This window comes from Micromys minutus (genome assembly GCF_963924665.1).
Source record: "Micromys minutus genome assembly, chromosome: 16".
NCBI lineage: Eukaryota > Metazoa > Chordata > Mammalia > Rodentia > Muridae > Micromys > Micromys minutus.
This window is the reverse complement of record NC_137985.1, coordinates 50,220,375-50,235,246: the sequence shown is the minus strand read 5'-3', so window position 1 is coordinate 50,235,246 and position 14,872 is coordinate 50,220,375. Positions and strand designations below refer to the sequence as shown.

Here is a 14,872-nt window from a genome sequence, read left to right as displayed (position 1 = left end):
TTGGCTTATTTGTTGTTTTTGTTGTTGTTGTTGTTGGTGGTGGTGGTGGTTGGTTGGTTGGTTTTGTTGTTGTTGTTGGTGGTGGTGGTTGGTTGGTTTTGTTGTTGTTGTTGGTGGTGGTTGGTTGGTTGGTTTTGTTGTTGTTGTTGTTGGTGGTGGTGGTGGTGGTTGGTTGGTTGGTTTTGTTGTTGTTGTTGGTGGTGGTTGATTGGTTGGTTTTGTTGTTGTTGGTGGTGGTGGTTGGTTGGTTGGTTTTGTTGTTGTTGTTGGTGGTGGTGGTTGGTTGGTTTTGTTGTTGGTGGTGGTGGTGGTGGTTGGTTGGTTGGTTTTGTTGGTGGTGGTGGTGGTGGTGGTTGGTTGGTTGGTTTTGTTGTTGTTGTTGGTGGTGGTGGTGGTTGGTTGGTTGGTTTTGTTGTTGTTGGTGGTGGTGGTGGTTGGTTGGTTGGTTGGTTTTGTTGTTGGTGGTGGTGGTGGTTGGTTGGTTGGTTGGTTTTGTTGTTGGTGGTGGTGGTGGTTGGTTGGTTGGTTGGTTTTGTTGTTGTTGGTGGTGGTGGTTGGTTGGTTGGTTGGTTTTGTTGTTGTTGGTGGTGGTGGTTGGTTGGTTGGTTTTGTTGTTGTTGTTGGTGGTGGTGGTTGGTTGGTTGGTTTTGTTGTTGGTGGTGGTGGTGGTGGTTGGTTGGTTGGTTTTGTTGTTGTTGGTGGTGGTGGTGGTTGGTTGGTTGGTTGGTTTTGTTGTTGTTGGTGGTGGTGGTTGGTTGGTTGGTTTTGTTGTTGTTGTTGGTGGTGGTGGTTGGTTGGTTGGTTTTGTTGTTGTTGTTGGTGGTGGTGGTTGGTTGGTTGGTTGGTTTTGTTGTTGTTGGTTTTGTTGTGGTTGGTTGGTTGGTTTTGTTGTTGTTGGTGGTGGTGGTTGGTTGGTTGGTTTTGTTGTTGTTGGTGGTGGTGGTGGTTGGTTGGTTGGTTTTGTTGGTGGTGGTGGTGGTGGTGGTTGGTTGGTTGGTTTTGTTGGTGGTGGTGGTGGTGGTTGGTTGGTTGGTTTTGTTGGTGGTGGTGGTGGTGGTTGGTTGGTTGGTTTTGTTGGTGGTGGTGGTGGTGGTGGTTGGTTGGTTTTGTTGTTGTTGGTTTTGTTGTGGTGGTTGGTTGGTCGGTTTTGTTGTTGTTGGTTTTGTTGTGGTGGAGGTATGAAGTGGAAATTTTCGGTTTCTTTGGAGACTCAGTTGCAGAGGTAGACATGTGAGGGGACATGTGATGTTTGGAAGGACTATACATAGAACCCAACGGTGAAGGATGCTCATCGGTTCGCCTCGCAACACTTTGCTGGTCTCTGCTGATCTTCACTTGTTGTGACTTCGTAGAGAGAAAGCACCAAAAAACTTCTTGTTGTATTCCAGCTGCTTCTTGTCGCTGCCACAGACTCCTGCCGCTTCGGCAGAGCCTCGGGTTTTCTGGATCGAGCTGCTGCTACTGATCTGTGTTTGGTGTTTGCTGATCAGACTGGACGGCCACTACTGGTCTGTGTTTGGAATCGCCCCAAAGAACTACTTCTAAGTCGGTCCATACTCCCCATTTCCCATTAATCTTTCTTCTCCCCAGTCAGTGGACTAGAAAGGAGGCTGAAGCACTTAAGAACTCTTATCAAAGTAGCTTTTGAAAAATCTAAGCCTACAGTGGTGTTTTTTTGGTTTGGTTTGGTTTGATTTGTTGTTGTTGTTGTTGATTGTCTGAGACAGGGTTTCTCTGTGTAGTTCTGGCTGTCCTAGAAGCCTGCATAAAAGGCTGTCATGGAACTTACAGAGACCTCTGCCTCCTGAGTGGTGGGATGAAAGGCGTGTTGTTTTTGCTGTTCACTTCTCTAGCTAGCCTCTTTAGATTTAGTTTTGTTTATTGTTGTATTATTGTTGTTGTGTATAGTGTGTGCGTAGGCACATGAATGCCACGGTATGTGTGTGGAGGTCAGAGGGCAACTTTATGGAGTCAGTTCCCTGTGCTCAAACTCAAGTAGTCAGACATGTGCGACAAATGATTTGCCCACTGAGGTATATGCCCAGCCCTCCAGCCTCATTTTGTAAAGTATTTTATTTACTTATTATTATTGTGAGTGTGTGTACTTGATACAAGGGATTAGGGTGAGTGCATATGTATGAAGATCAGAGCACAATTTTGTGGAGTAAGTTCTCTCCTTCCAACTTCACATGGGTCCCAGAATTCAAATGCAAATTCTTAAGGTTTATGCAGCAAGCACATTTACCTACTGAGCCTCAACCCCTCAAACTCTTCTTCTTACCCCCATCCCACTTAACTGGAATTCTAGAGTCATGTAGATAGTTCTGTTTCTGAAACATAAATGTCCTTTCCCAACGTCTGCACTCACTGAGCCCTCTTGCAGAAATGGCTCTTATTCCAGCTATGTGTCATGTTAGAGGACTTTCTTGATTACCTGTCTGAAGCCAGTTTCCTCCTTTTTAAAATAGATTTATGTTTGTTTGTTTGTTATATATAAGTACACTGTAGCTGTCTTCAGAAACACCAGAAGAAGGCATCAGATCCCATTACAGATGGCTGTGAGCCACCATGTGGTTGCTGGGATTTGAACTCAGGACCTCTGGAAGAGCAGTCAGTGCTCTTAACCACTGAGCCATCTCTCCAGCTCCCTCCTTATCTTACATCACAGTTTTTCTTCTATGGAGCCCAATCACAAGCTACATTACTCAGCTGTGCACATATTTATTAGAACTCACCTGTAAGTGGAGCTCCATCTTTATGTGAAATTGAGGTTAAGCCCCTTTAGGACACAGATGTGACCTGACACGGGCACTGCTATAGCTCCAGTGCTTGGCATGTTGACACAGTGTGGATTCAACACTTACCGAGTGAGTATCTGCTAGAAGTGTGCACTGTTGGAGGAAAGGTTGATTTGGTCCAGTGAGAGTGAAGTGCTTACTGCACAAGTCAACTGGAGGTCCATCCCCAGAATGTACACATAACATAACTTTAAAATTATGATTAAACTACAAATGTTATGCTGGCATGGTAGCACATACCCGAAATGTCAGCGTGCAGGAGGTCACTGCAGGAAGACAGAGTTCAAGGGCAGCCTAGGCAAAGATCCCAGATCAAAGGACACTTTAAGAGGGGTGGGGAGATGGCTTAGGGGACAGAAGTGCTTGGTATGCAAGCACAGATCATCAGAACCCTGTGAAAGGCAGACGTGGCAGTGTGGATGTCTGCAACCCCAGTCCCCCAGCCCCCAGAGACAGGAGAATCCCTAGAAGCCTATGGGCCAGCCAGCTTGGTACAAGAGACAGAAAAACAACAAAGCAACCCTGTCACTGTCTCAAACAAGATGGGATAAAAGATCTGACCCCGAGGCTGTCCCCTGATCTCTGTATACCATATACCGCATGGCCATGAACATCCACATTCATATACATGAATTTGCAAAAAAAAAAAAAGATTTAAATAAAGTTTTCATTTTCAAAAGGTCAACTTGAGCACAGGTGTGCACATGATAAAGCCGGCCGTGTGAAACTGTTGCTTTGAATGTATAGTGAGCTTATGGAGTGAAACACTGCTTTGTGCATAGTATCAACTTCCTTTTGTGTAACATTTTATCTGTGAGATAACTTTATAAAGAACTTTTGTCTAAGAAGGTATAAAAAGGCTGAGAAAAAAAATAATCATGGCTGTTTGGGCTCTGCCCCATCCACCAAATACACACACACACACACACACACACACACACACACACACACACGTTTGTAGATAAAACAGGTGGCAAGTTCTGGCCTGTGTGTGTGTGTGTGTGTGTGTGTGTGTGTTTAAGCCAGAGCACAAGCATATGTGTGCCTAGTGCTCTTGGAGGCCAAAAGAGGGCATCAGCTACCCTGGAATTAGATACAGATGGCTGTGAACTGTGTGTTGTGGAGGCTGAGAACTCAACCTGGGTCCTCTGCAAAAGGAGCAAGTAGTCTTAAGCCCTGAGCCATCTCTTCAGCCTTCCACCTTGGAACATGGTCTCTGCAAACCTAGAGTTCATTGATTTGGCCAGGCTGGCTGTTCTGTGAGCTCCAGAGAGTATCTCTCTCTGTTCTCCTCCATGCTGGGTGACCAAATGCATGCCCAGCTTTCACGTTTACTGCGGAACTGATCTCAGGTCCTTATGTTCACATTAGGTACTTTACTGAGTCGTCTCCTACCAAAATAAATAAAAAGTGATTTTATAATGTATTGGTCTTTGGCCTACATATGTGGTTGCTCTTCTTGAAGACTTGGATTCAGGTCCCAACTACTATTGAACACCTTCTGTCACTCTGGTTCCGGAGGACCCAATGCTCTCCTCTGGCCTCTGTGGGTGCTGTATACATGTGGTTCATGGATGGACATCAAGCAAACATTTAAAAAAATAAATAAAAATTGAGATAAAAATGGGGACTGTTGGGGCTGGAGAGATGGCTCAGTGGTTGAGAGCACTGACTGCTCTTCCAGAGGTCCTGAGTTCAAATCTCAGAACCACATGGTGGCTCGCAACCATCTGTAATGGGATCTGATGCCCTCTTCTGGTGTGTCTGAAGACAGCTACAGTCTACTCATATAGAATAAATAAATAAATCTTTAAAACAATTGGGACTGGAGAGATGGCTCAGTGGAGTGCTAACCACACACGTGACAGCCTGAGTTTATCCTACCACATACAAAAGCCAGGTATGGCGGGACACGGTTATGGCTGTAGCACTGGGAAGGTGGAAACCGGATCCACTGGGGCTGACTGGGCCAATCTAGCCCACTTCATCTCAGTCCAACCACTGAGAAACCCACGCTGGCCCACCCGCCTCTATTCCACTGGAGCACGTGAAGGGGTCAGTCCTGCCGGATCTGAGCAACAACAGGAGAGGAGTCCGGGTGAGGATTGATGGTGCAGCAGAAGCCAGAGGCCTCCAACCAGACCAGTGACTCACTGCAAGTAAAGCTGCATGGACAAAAGGGCACCCTGTGGGACATGCAGTTTCCATGGAGACATTTGTTAAATTCTTCATTTCTCTTTTTTCTTTGGTGGGGAGGTCGCAATTATAGAAGGCAGATACAGAGGGATAGGGAAACAAGTGGGGTTGGGATGTATGATGTGAAATTCAAAAGAATCAATAAAAAGAGAGACCCTGTCTCAAGATGGATCGTGCCGGAAGAACAAGACCCAAAAGCTGTCCTCAAACATGCACTCATGCACACATACTCACACACATATACACACATACACATTCACATACACACACTCACATACACACACATACTTACACACACTCACACACACATATACATACACACACAGTCACATACACATACATATGCACACACTAACACACATATACTTACACATACACACACATATACTCACACTCACACATACATATACATACACACTCACACACACATACATGCACACACACACATACACATGTACACACACACACATGCACACACACTCATACACACACAAACACTCACACAGTGAACTTCCACACCACAGGACACTAGAAAAATCAAAATTTTTATTTTTTAAAAAACATTTTTCAGTACCTGGGAATTAACCCATTTTTTAAAATTTCAAAGGCTAATGCCACAGTGGAACAACCCACTCTTGTTGAACCAAACCCTCAGAGAACTGGAGGAGCATTAGCCAGTGCATAGGAATGTATAAATACTCACAGATGATGAACAATCACAACTGTTACACAGCTCCAGGGGAGCAGGAAGGGAGCACGGGGAGGAGCAGAGAGAGGACGTCCAGAGGCACGGACACGCCCGTATCACTCAAAGCTCTACCTCCAAAGTCAGCGAGCTGCCCTACAGCCTACCTCCTGCCCTCTCTCAGCCTTGATTGGAGAATGCGCTTTCCACAGCATGTTGGCACAGCCACTTGTATGTTGGCACCTCTCATGAACCCTGGCTCAACCTTGCAAGGCTCAGAGAATGGGTCTGTACTCTCATGTCCCAGCAGGAACCAGGGAAGGAAAACACTGGGACAAAGAGGATTGTTTCCATGATAATATGACGGAAAAGACTGATGGAGCATGATTAAGACAAAAGGATGGATGGGCATTAAAAGGGTGGGCATCGGAGGGTGGGCATTGGAGGGTGGGCACCAGAGGGTGGGCACCGGGGGTGGGCATCGGAGGGTGGGCACTGGAGGGCGGGTATTTGATAGTATGGCCCCAGAAGGAGGATCAAATGGACACCGGGTTTCACCTGAGATGTAAAGATTTGGTACAAACAACATACAAGGCTGGGCTCCATGTTCAATCCCAGGAACTAGAATAGGGGGACGATGGCGAGACCTCCAGTGTAAGCTCAGGAAGTTCTCACCCACCGTCCCTCTCCCCGGTCCTGCTTGGATCTGTCCTGAATGAGACAACCATAGCCCTGCAATCATTTCCACTGGGGTTTCTTCCCCATTTAACCTCAAGCACAAGAGGGGGTAACAGTGGCTGTTGCCAGCCCCACTCTACCCGCCACCCGAGCCTTTCCTTGATCCCTAAGACCCTTTTAGAACCTTCAAAGGCACCGTCTTGGCAGATGAGAGTCCTGAGGAGATGAACAAGAGTTCTTCTTAGGAGAAAAGTGCATGGGGAAGATTCTCTATGGCAAAACCATCAGTGGCACCGATCTCACCACCAAGGGAGTCAGGGATCTCTTTACTTGGTCTCTGCATTGAACCTATCCCATCTGGGACACTTCTACCTTACTACGATTACTTGAATCCTACAGAGTGTCCTAAAACATATGAACTGCAGGTCCATGGCATGGGTGAGCTCTGCCAAGAAGGACCCAACAGTGCTGGATCCCACTGCCCAGTCAAACCACCCTGACAGGTGTAGTTGGCCATGCAGGAAGTATACCAACCACTAGACCTTAAATCCAATTCCCTGCCTTCCTATTGCTAATGTCTAGGACCTTGGGAATGTCTGTGACCAATGGGGATAGACCTACTACCAAATACCAAAGTACCTGTTCCCCTGTCCTACCAAAGAGGGGGCTGCTCCAGAATGGAAGTTCTGGGACCTCCAATCTCATCCCCATACCCTTCCTCTCCTGCAGGTGGTATCTTCCCAAATTCAGCTAGATAGCTCTTACAGGGCCAGCCTAGAGTCGCCCAGTTCAGCTCAGAACACTAAGATTGGTCTCTTGATAAGCCCTGCCATGAGCTTTCTTCTCCACATCCCAACCTTCTCAGAGGTCCCATTGCCTGGCTCCCTGCGGAGAAGGTCCCATGGGTTCCAGAACAAAGACTCTGAGGGGCCACGGTGAGACCACGGAGTGCTGGGAGACAGCAGAGCCCACAGAGGCGGCTTGTGCTTCTGTTTCTCCAACCCCTCCCCAACTCCTCTGCACTCACTAGTGTGTCATGTGACAGCAAGCAGCAATCCAGGTATCCTTTGTCCCCAGAGGTGGCCCCCCAGGGCTCTGTCAGTGTGCCAGAACCATTGCTTACAATGAAACAACATGCTTTCTACCACTTAAGTGGTTGCTGAAGCTTAGTGTACAGAACTCTTCAGCTGGTTAAAACACAAAAACAGTCTAACATTTTGTTTGAGTCCAAAAATTGTAGAAGCCAGTTAATCTGTAAACAGGTACTTCAGGTCCTCACTGAGGGAAGAAGTGTTGGGGGAGGGGTCTGGAGGAAGGATCTAGAATATGTTCTTTATACTCAGTCTCAGCACAGCTGCAGTATAAACCCCAGGAATCCTTGGTGGAGACAGCACCTAGAGCATCCTTGGTTAAGGTGTGGGAATGAAGACCCAGACTGTTACCTGCACACAAGAAAGATGCTTAGATTAGAAGAAAGGCCTGGAGATCCTGCTCCTCTCAAGAGTTCCAGAGAGAGGTCTGTGTACCCTGCACACATATCCAACCCCGCTTAGGGCCAAATTCAATCAGTGGCAACCTGGCCAAAGATATTAGGGAGATTAGGAAGAGAAAGGGCCTTACCTGTCCCTTGGGAGTGGGCTGCCCCAGTTCAGGGAACATAGCTGCTGTTCCAGCCGGGAGATTCGGAATGCCAGATAGGATGAAGACAGGACTAGAAAGCAGATCCTAGAGAAACGGACAACGGGGGCTCAACTCTTGTCCTGTTCTTGATTGTCTGGTTTTGTTTTGATTTAAATATTTACTTGTATTTGTGTGTGTGCTCACAGAGGCCAGAAGAGGGCGTCATCAGATCACCTATACCTGGAGTTACAGGAGGTTGTGAACTGTCTGATTCGGCTGCAAGGAGGCAGAACTCCTGTGCAGACTTAACTGCTGAGCCATCTCTCCAGCCCAATTTTGTTTTGTTGAGACAAGGTTGCACACGGCCCAGGCTGACCCCAGGCTGACCCCAGACAGGATACATAGTCAAAGATGGCCTTGAAATACTGAGCCTTCTGCTTCCACCTCCCAGCTGCTAGGATTATAGCCACGTGCAATCTTGTCTGTTTATACAGTGCCGGGGACCAGACCCAGGGTTTTATGCAGGATCGGCCAACACTCTATGACTGAGTCACAACTCCAGCTACTGTTTTAGTTTAGCTTAGTTTAGTTTTGAGATGGTCTGAATATACAGCTCAGCCTGGCCTGGAACTTTCTAAGTGGTCCAGACTGACCTCAAATCCATGATCCTCCTGCCTTAGCCTCATGTTAGAGCCATGTACATCACAGACCTGGCTAGGAGTTGGACCTTTCTCTAGAAGAAAGGGCATCGGTCTCCAGAGGCATGCCAGAAATAGCACCAGAACTATCCTGATCCTCAAATTGGAGAGTTTAAAGAGTCCTTTGCTCCTGCTCACTGAACAGGCAGACCCTGGCCATATCCTTCTTACAGCCTAAGGCTTGTCTTCTCAGAAATGCCCTTACAGTGAGCAGGAATTCAGGACCCTTCAGCAGAGCCATGGAGGAAGCCATAGCCAGAAAACCAAAGCTTTTATCCTACTTGCCCTCTTCCTAGCCACTCAGGTTCTTCCTACCCTCCTTCCAGAGGCCATGAAGATATTTCTAAGGCAGCAGACCCATTCTCCTAGAGGGGCCAATGTCATAAATCAAACCTAGCGGCAGAGACAGAAATGGATGATGAAGGGTTAACTACCTAAAATCCTTGGGTGGACTGAGAAGGTCTGGATAGGAAAGTTGATTCAACACCTGTGGAAACTTCTGAGTACCACATACTAAACCCACTAGTGTCGGCCGCTTCCAGACTGCAGGGAAACTGACCTGAAAGATTCTTCCATCCCCAAAGTCTCCCTTTTCTATCCTATTCAGCCCCCAAACCCCCACACCACACAGTCTCACTTCCACAGAGCCTGAGGCCCTTTAGCTGCTCTGATTAAAGAACTCTATTTTGGAGGTGCCCATCTCCTACCCCCTTCTCCCATATCATCTCCATCAACGCCATCTAACATTCAGTGCCAAAACCAGGAAGGAGTTTTGGGATCCCACATCCCAGCCCCCCCCCCCCGGGTGACCTTTCCAATCTCCCCTTACCCACCTCAATCTTGTCCGAGACCCATACCACTGAGCACATGGCCTCTTGCCAAGCTTGCTAGGGTTTAACAGCCACCAATCTCAAGTTGAAACTTCTGAGTTTTTAGTCCGCCAAAGTAAATGAATTTGGGTCTTTTATCTGCCTTCCTTCTCTCCTGCCCTCTTTACTATCTGCCAAAATCAAGAGCAGAGGCTCTTGCCAACTCTCTACTGAACTGCACCCACCACAAATTGCTGGAAGGAAGGCCTGGCTGATATCTTGTGGGTGTCCCAGACCAGGCCCCCTCCATAACTCTAGGAATCCTTTGGCTTTTTCACCTGATTTCCAGAAGCACGGGATGCTCTCTTCTGCAAATCAGGCTCATCCCTCCGGCTACTCTCTCTGACCCTGGACGACTTTGGGAATAACCATAGTCTCTCTCCTTCTCCCTTGCTGATTCAAATGAGAAACCCTGTCTCAATACGTAAGTTGAAGAGCAGTCAGTAAAGACACCTAATGTTAACCTATGGCTTTCATGTGTACATGCATAGACATGCACTCGCATACATTTGAACATGTATACATCATATGCATATACATGTTAAAAAATAGAAATAAAACAGGAGAGGGATGTAGACAAGCCAGGAGTCCTGAAAACTGTCCTGAGAGTAGGCAGTGAGAGAAGTGTGTTTCCCTGATCTGATGGGCTCCTTAATTCTGTTAACCCCTTCTCTCCCCAAGCCAGGGAGGCAACTGGTCCTTTTCTCAACAGTTTACACTGCCTGAATTCTAAATACAGGAACTCAGAAATAAAGCTGGAAGGATGAGCCTTGAGACCTTCAGAAACCACCCAAGAGCTTGAAGTTGACTTGGGACATTCCCTTGGGTCTACGTAATAACCACTCCACCCGCTAACCCCTGATTTCAAACACCTAATTCCCACCCAGTGTAAACACCTACATCACAAAGATGACTTTGAGGAGCCTGGAGTCCCACAGCCTCAATTCCTGGTCCGTGGTGGGCTCTTCCTCCAGTGCATTGTTCTCACAGACGGCCTCTGCAATGGAAGAGCAGCTAGTCATCTTCCTGGGGTGTGAGGGACCCCAGCCAGAGTGGGGCACCTCCCCCTCCCTTCATGTGCTGAAGCTCTTGGATTTTCCATATGGATTTGGACAAAGAAAGAAACAGGTCTCAGAAGCCTGGCTAGCCACACTGGGCCCTTTGCATAGAAGAGAAAGGGTTAAGCCTCTGCAAGCAGTTGCCACAGACAAGATCCTGAACTCACCAGACCCTGGAGGCTTCATGGAGGAGAAGCCACTATCTGTGGAGTCTGTGGGTATCCGAGAGACACAAGAGATGTTGTCTGAGAGTGACAGGGAGAGGGAGGCTGAGCATGCTTTTCTCCACTTCATCTCAGGGATAAGGACATCCTGCAGAGAAGACAGGACGTGAGTGTCTCTTTCCTACGGAGCCCACTCCAGGGTTATCAATGTTTTCCCCAGCTAGTCCCGATCCAGAAGCCTACTCAGGGGTAGAATATAGCAACAACACATCTCTCCTAGCTACTCTCTGGTTGTGGCCTCCCTCTGCAAAAAACAAACAAACAAAACTTTTACATATTAATAACTGTAATTATATTGTTCAGTATTATTACTAAAATGACATTTGGCTGAATTTTGTATCACTTAAAATTATTTCAAACATGGGTTGGAGAGATGGCTCAGTGGCTAAGAGCACTGGCTGCTCTTCCAGAGGTCCTGAGTTCAATTCCAAGCAACCACATGGTGGCTCACAATCATCTGTAATGGGATCCAATGCCCTCTCATGGTGTGTCTGAAGACAGTGACAGTATGCTCACATACATAAAATGAATAAATAAATCTTAAAAATAATAATTTCAAACAAATATACAATGCATCATGACCAGATGAATCCCATTACCTTCTCTTAAGACTTTCCTTCCCAACCAGACAATCCTTTTTGTCTTTCCAACTAGTCCCCCTCCAACTTTCATGTTTGCTATATTTTCATTGTTGTTTTTGATCCACTGAGTTTTATTAGAGTTCCTCCTATAATCATGGGCAACTAGCATAGTTAAACCACCAAAGAAAATAAGAACCCCTCCTCCAAAACAACATCTTTGAAGTCCACAGTGAAGCAGTACAGTGGTTATGTCAGGTCAGACAATCTGCTACATGCTCAGATCTGAGTTCACGATGGCCCCGGACAGTACATCCAGGCTCTTAACTGTGAACCAGTCACTGACCTTGGCAGAGGTGACTTACAGTTCCTATCAGTACAACAGAGAACATCGCCTTCTACCCGTTGCGTGGTGTTCTGTATGCTCCATGCTTGGCTAAATGCTTAATAGTTACTGAAGAGGTGCCAAACACCTTGAGGCCTCTGTCACCCCATCTCTGCCCTCAAACTCAGCTTTCCCTCCTCCAGGGCCTCAGCTCCCAGAGGAAACTGCTGGAGTGTCAGTGAGCTGGGAGTCTGGGTTGTCAGTAACAGCCTTGAGGTTCCTTTAAAATGGTTTTGTGGGGCATTGTCTGCTTGTATGTTTGTGTAACCACATGTATTCAGCTAGCTTAGGAGAAGCAGAAAGAGGGTGTTGGATCCCCTAGAGTTGGAGTTACAGATGGTTATAGATGCTGGGAATTGAACTCAGGTCCTCTGCAAGAGCAGCAACCGCTCTTAACCACTGAATGCTATTAACCATTGAGCCACATCTGTAGCCTCTGGCCTTGGAGTTCCTCTCTAAGGATGTGTCTGTGGCTTTGAGGGTCCTCTTTCCTCCACCAAAAGAAAGAATGGAAAACTGGCTCTGCGTCCATTCTGTATGGGATTCAACCTGGCTAGTGTTCAGGACAGGCTTTGGTTCAGAGAGAGCTAGTCTGCTAAGGACCCATGTGGTCCACATGGCATGTAGTCTAGGACACCCTCTAGCACACTGTGGTCACTGACTCTAAAACATGGTGCCCTAATTCTTCATAGTGGTCCCAAAGTTTTGAAGACCCGCTCACTCTTAGGCCCTTGCTCCCAGCCTGAGCTCTCACCGAGGACTTGAACTCAGCTTCCTCCGTATATTTCCTTATACTCAGACTCTTCTTGCTGGAAGGCTGGGGAGAAAAGGGAACAGGCAAGATCAAACACAGGGAGGCCCATGTAAATAAGCTGCCTGGTTTCAGGCAAAGCCCAGGTCACAGCAGTTTGTGTATGGTGGATAGTTAGGGGGTATTTTGTACCACTGTAGAGGGGCGAACCCCGGGCAGCTAACTCATTTCCTATGCCCCTGCGTCATCCCTACTTTTCCGTCTTCACCTTGGCCAGAGGACATATTGAAAAGCAGCCATATGTTCCTGTTTATCCATACACTAAGAAGGCATAGGTGAGGGCAAATGTTCATATGAACACACACAAGGGCAAAGTAAAAGATGCTCAGTGATGCACAGTCCAAATACATCCTCTGGCGCTCTGAGCCCTATTTGGTCCTCTTCCCGCCCCCCAACTGGCTCGCATTCCACAGGATAGAGATAGAGAGACAGGCTAATCTCCCCTAACTGTCTTCTCCCAAGACCTGGGTGCAGTCTCCTAGCTCAACCTGGCCTCTGGGTTCCATACCTGTAGGTGAGTGCAGACCCTCCTCAGCATATCATATACACTGTCCCGGGAAAGCAGAGATACAAAGACATACTAGGACATGAAGAGAAAACAGAAAGCACAAGGGTGAGGATGGGACTTCTTATTCCATGGGTTGGGGGGTAAGCCCCGAGGAATGTTTCTCCTAGCTCATTATCCTGAAACATCTGCTGAAAAGCTACCTGGCAGAGACAAGTGAGGGGCTGGGAGAAGGCCAGTATCAGGCCCTGAATTTCTGGAGCTATGGGGGTTTGGGGGATGGGGAAAGGACAGATGTTAGCCCAGAGACTCACAGACCTTCTGGCTGGTGTTTGTGGTGATAGCCAGTCCGTTGGGAAGGAGCCGTGCCATCTTGTGTTTTTTAATCAACTGCACAGATACCACAGGAATGACCACCTGAGAGAGAGAGAGAGAGAGAGAGAGAGAGAGAGAGAGAGAGAGAGAGAGAGAGAGAGAGAGAGGCAAGCTTCTCTTAGGACTTACCTCATAAGAACACAGACCCTTAGCTCTCTCTACTGGATCTCCACAGCTAGAAATCAGCCAATAATGCTCACCCTGGTGAAGCCATGTTTGTATGTGGTAGCAGAGGGCACCTAGACCTTTCAGTTTCTCATTCAGGGTGCCCTTCCAACTATCTCTCCCTCCTTGCCAACCTTTATAAGTCACTGCTTCAGATTCCAAGTCCCCTGAGCTGGCTTTTAGTGACTCCCCCTTTAAAATGACACTACCCTTGGACTCTGAAAACATTTCTGAGATAGTTGAAGCTACCATAACTTAGCTGTATAGTCAATGTAGATTGTCCTGAAGCTGTTTGTATTTTAATGGTAATTCCACTTCCCCAAGAAGGCTGCCTAGTCACATGACTCCAACGGAACCTTTCCATTTTAATTAGTAAAATAAAGGAAAGCTAGTGACAAGGTCAGAGGACAGAGGGTAAAGATTGTGGCAAGATGGAGGTTCCCAAGAACCAGCCAGACCCAGGTGGGATTGATTGGCATTAAATAGCTATGAACATTAAGGATTTTATAGGTCTAATATCTCATATAGAAGGGTAGTTTGTATCTTTGTCTATTTGAGATAATCTTGTTGTGTAGAGGGTTTGTGGATTGAGAGTTGAATACATAAACCTGTGTAAAAAGCTATCGGGTTGTAGAGTTGAATATATGTGGGATTTTGGGGTACAGAAATGCCCCAGGACAGAGGCAGAGAACAGGCAGTAGAAAACTGCCAGGGAAGGGAATTGTGCAGACAAGTTGGGCCGTGGTGGCGGCTCAGACCGGGCGCCAGAGGTTCTCGAGGTTCCGTATCAGGGTTGGGCCTGAGGAGTGAGACCTGAGGGCCGATAAAGAGAGAAACCTTTTTTTTTTTTAGTATTTACTACAACAGGTCAAGATCAGGCCTGTGTTTCAGAACAATGACTTCTCTGAACATGGGATGAGATACCTCAATACTGCTCATCCAACCAGTGAGAAACCTCACCATGTGCTGAGCACACAGAGGGACAGGAATGGCTTGAGGCATGCCCACAGGACAAAAGACTGTCCCTTCCCTGGTCCAGGGCAGGGGCCTTCCTGAGTAACAGCAACCCTTACTGCTCATTACTACCTTGATATCCTTGCCAAAGAGGCTGGCATGGAAGCAAAGCCAGTTGTGCGAGATGTAGAGCCGACCGTGGATGAGGAAGTCTCTCTGAAGGGCACAGGAACACACTAGGAAGTCACAGGAGAAATGACAGCCATGAATAAG

General features: G+C 47.2%; 1 protein-coding gene across 2 annotated transcripts in view; it reads right to left on the bottom strand.

Moving 5' to 3' along the window:
* Window positions 1–7,973: 7,973 nt before the first annotated feature.
* The window catches only part of GRAMD2A (GRAM domain containing 2A), a gene marked incomplete at both ends in the record, with an annotated part of 32,238 nt that continues 25,339 nt past the window's right edge, over window positions 7,974–14,872 (bottom strand). Inside the window, 7 exons of one of the 2 annotated variants that reach the window (XM_080930687.1) lie at window positions 7,974–8,082; window positions 10,445–10,541; window positions 10,770–10,914; window positions 12,511–12,606; window positions 13,109–13,180; window positions 13,424–13,522; window positions 14,732–14,835. In XM_080930687.1, coding sequence (XP_080786813.1) covers window positions 7,974–8,082; window positions 10,445–10,541; window positions 10,770–10,914; window positions 12,511–12,606; window positions 13,109–13,180; window positions 13,424–13,522; window positions 14,732–14,835 — 722 coding nt within the window. The remainder of the gene's footprint in view (window positions 8,083–10,444; window positions 10,542–10,769; window positions 10,915–12,510; window positions 12,607–13,108; window positions 13,181–13,423; window positions 13,523–14,731; window positions 14,836–14,872) is intronic. The other variant, XM_080930688.1, reaches the window with a different exon arrangement.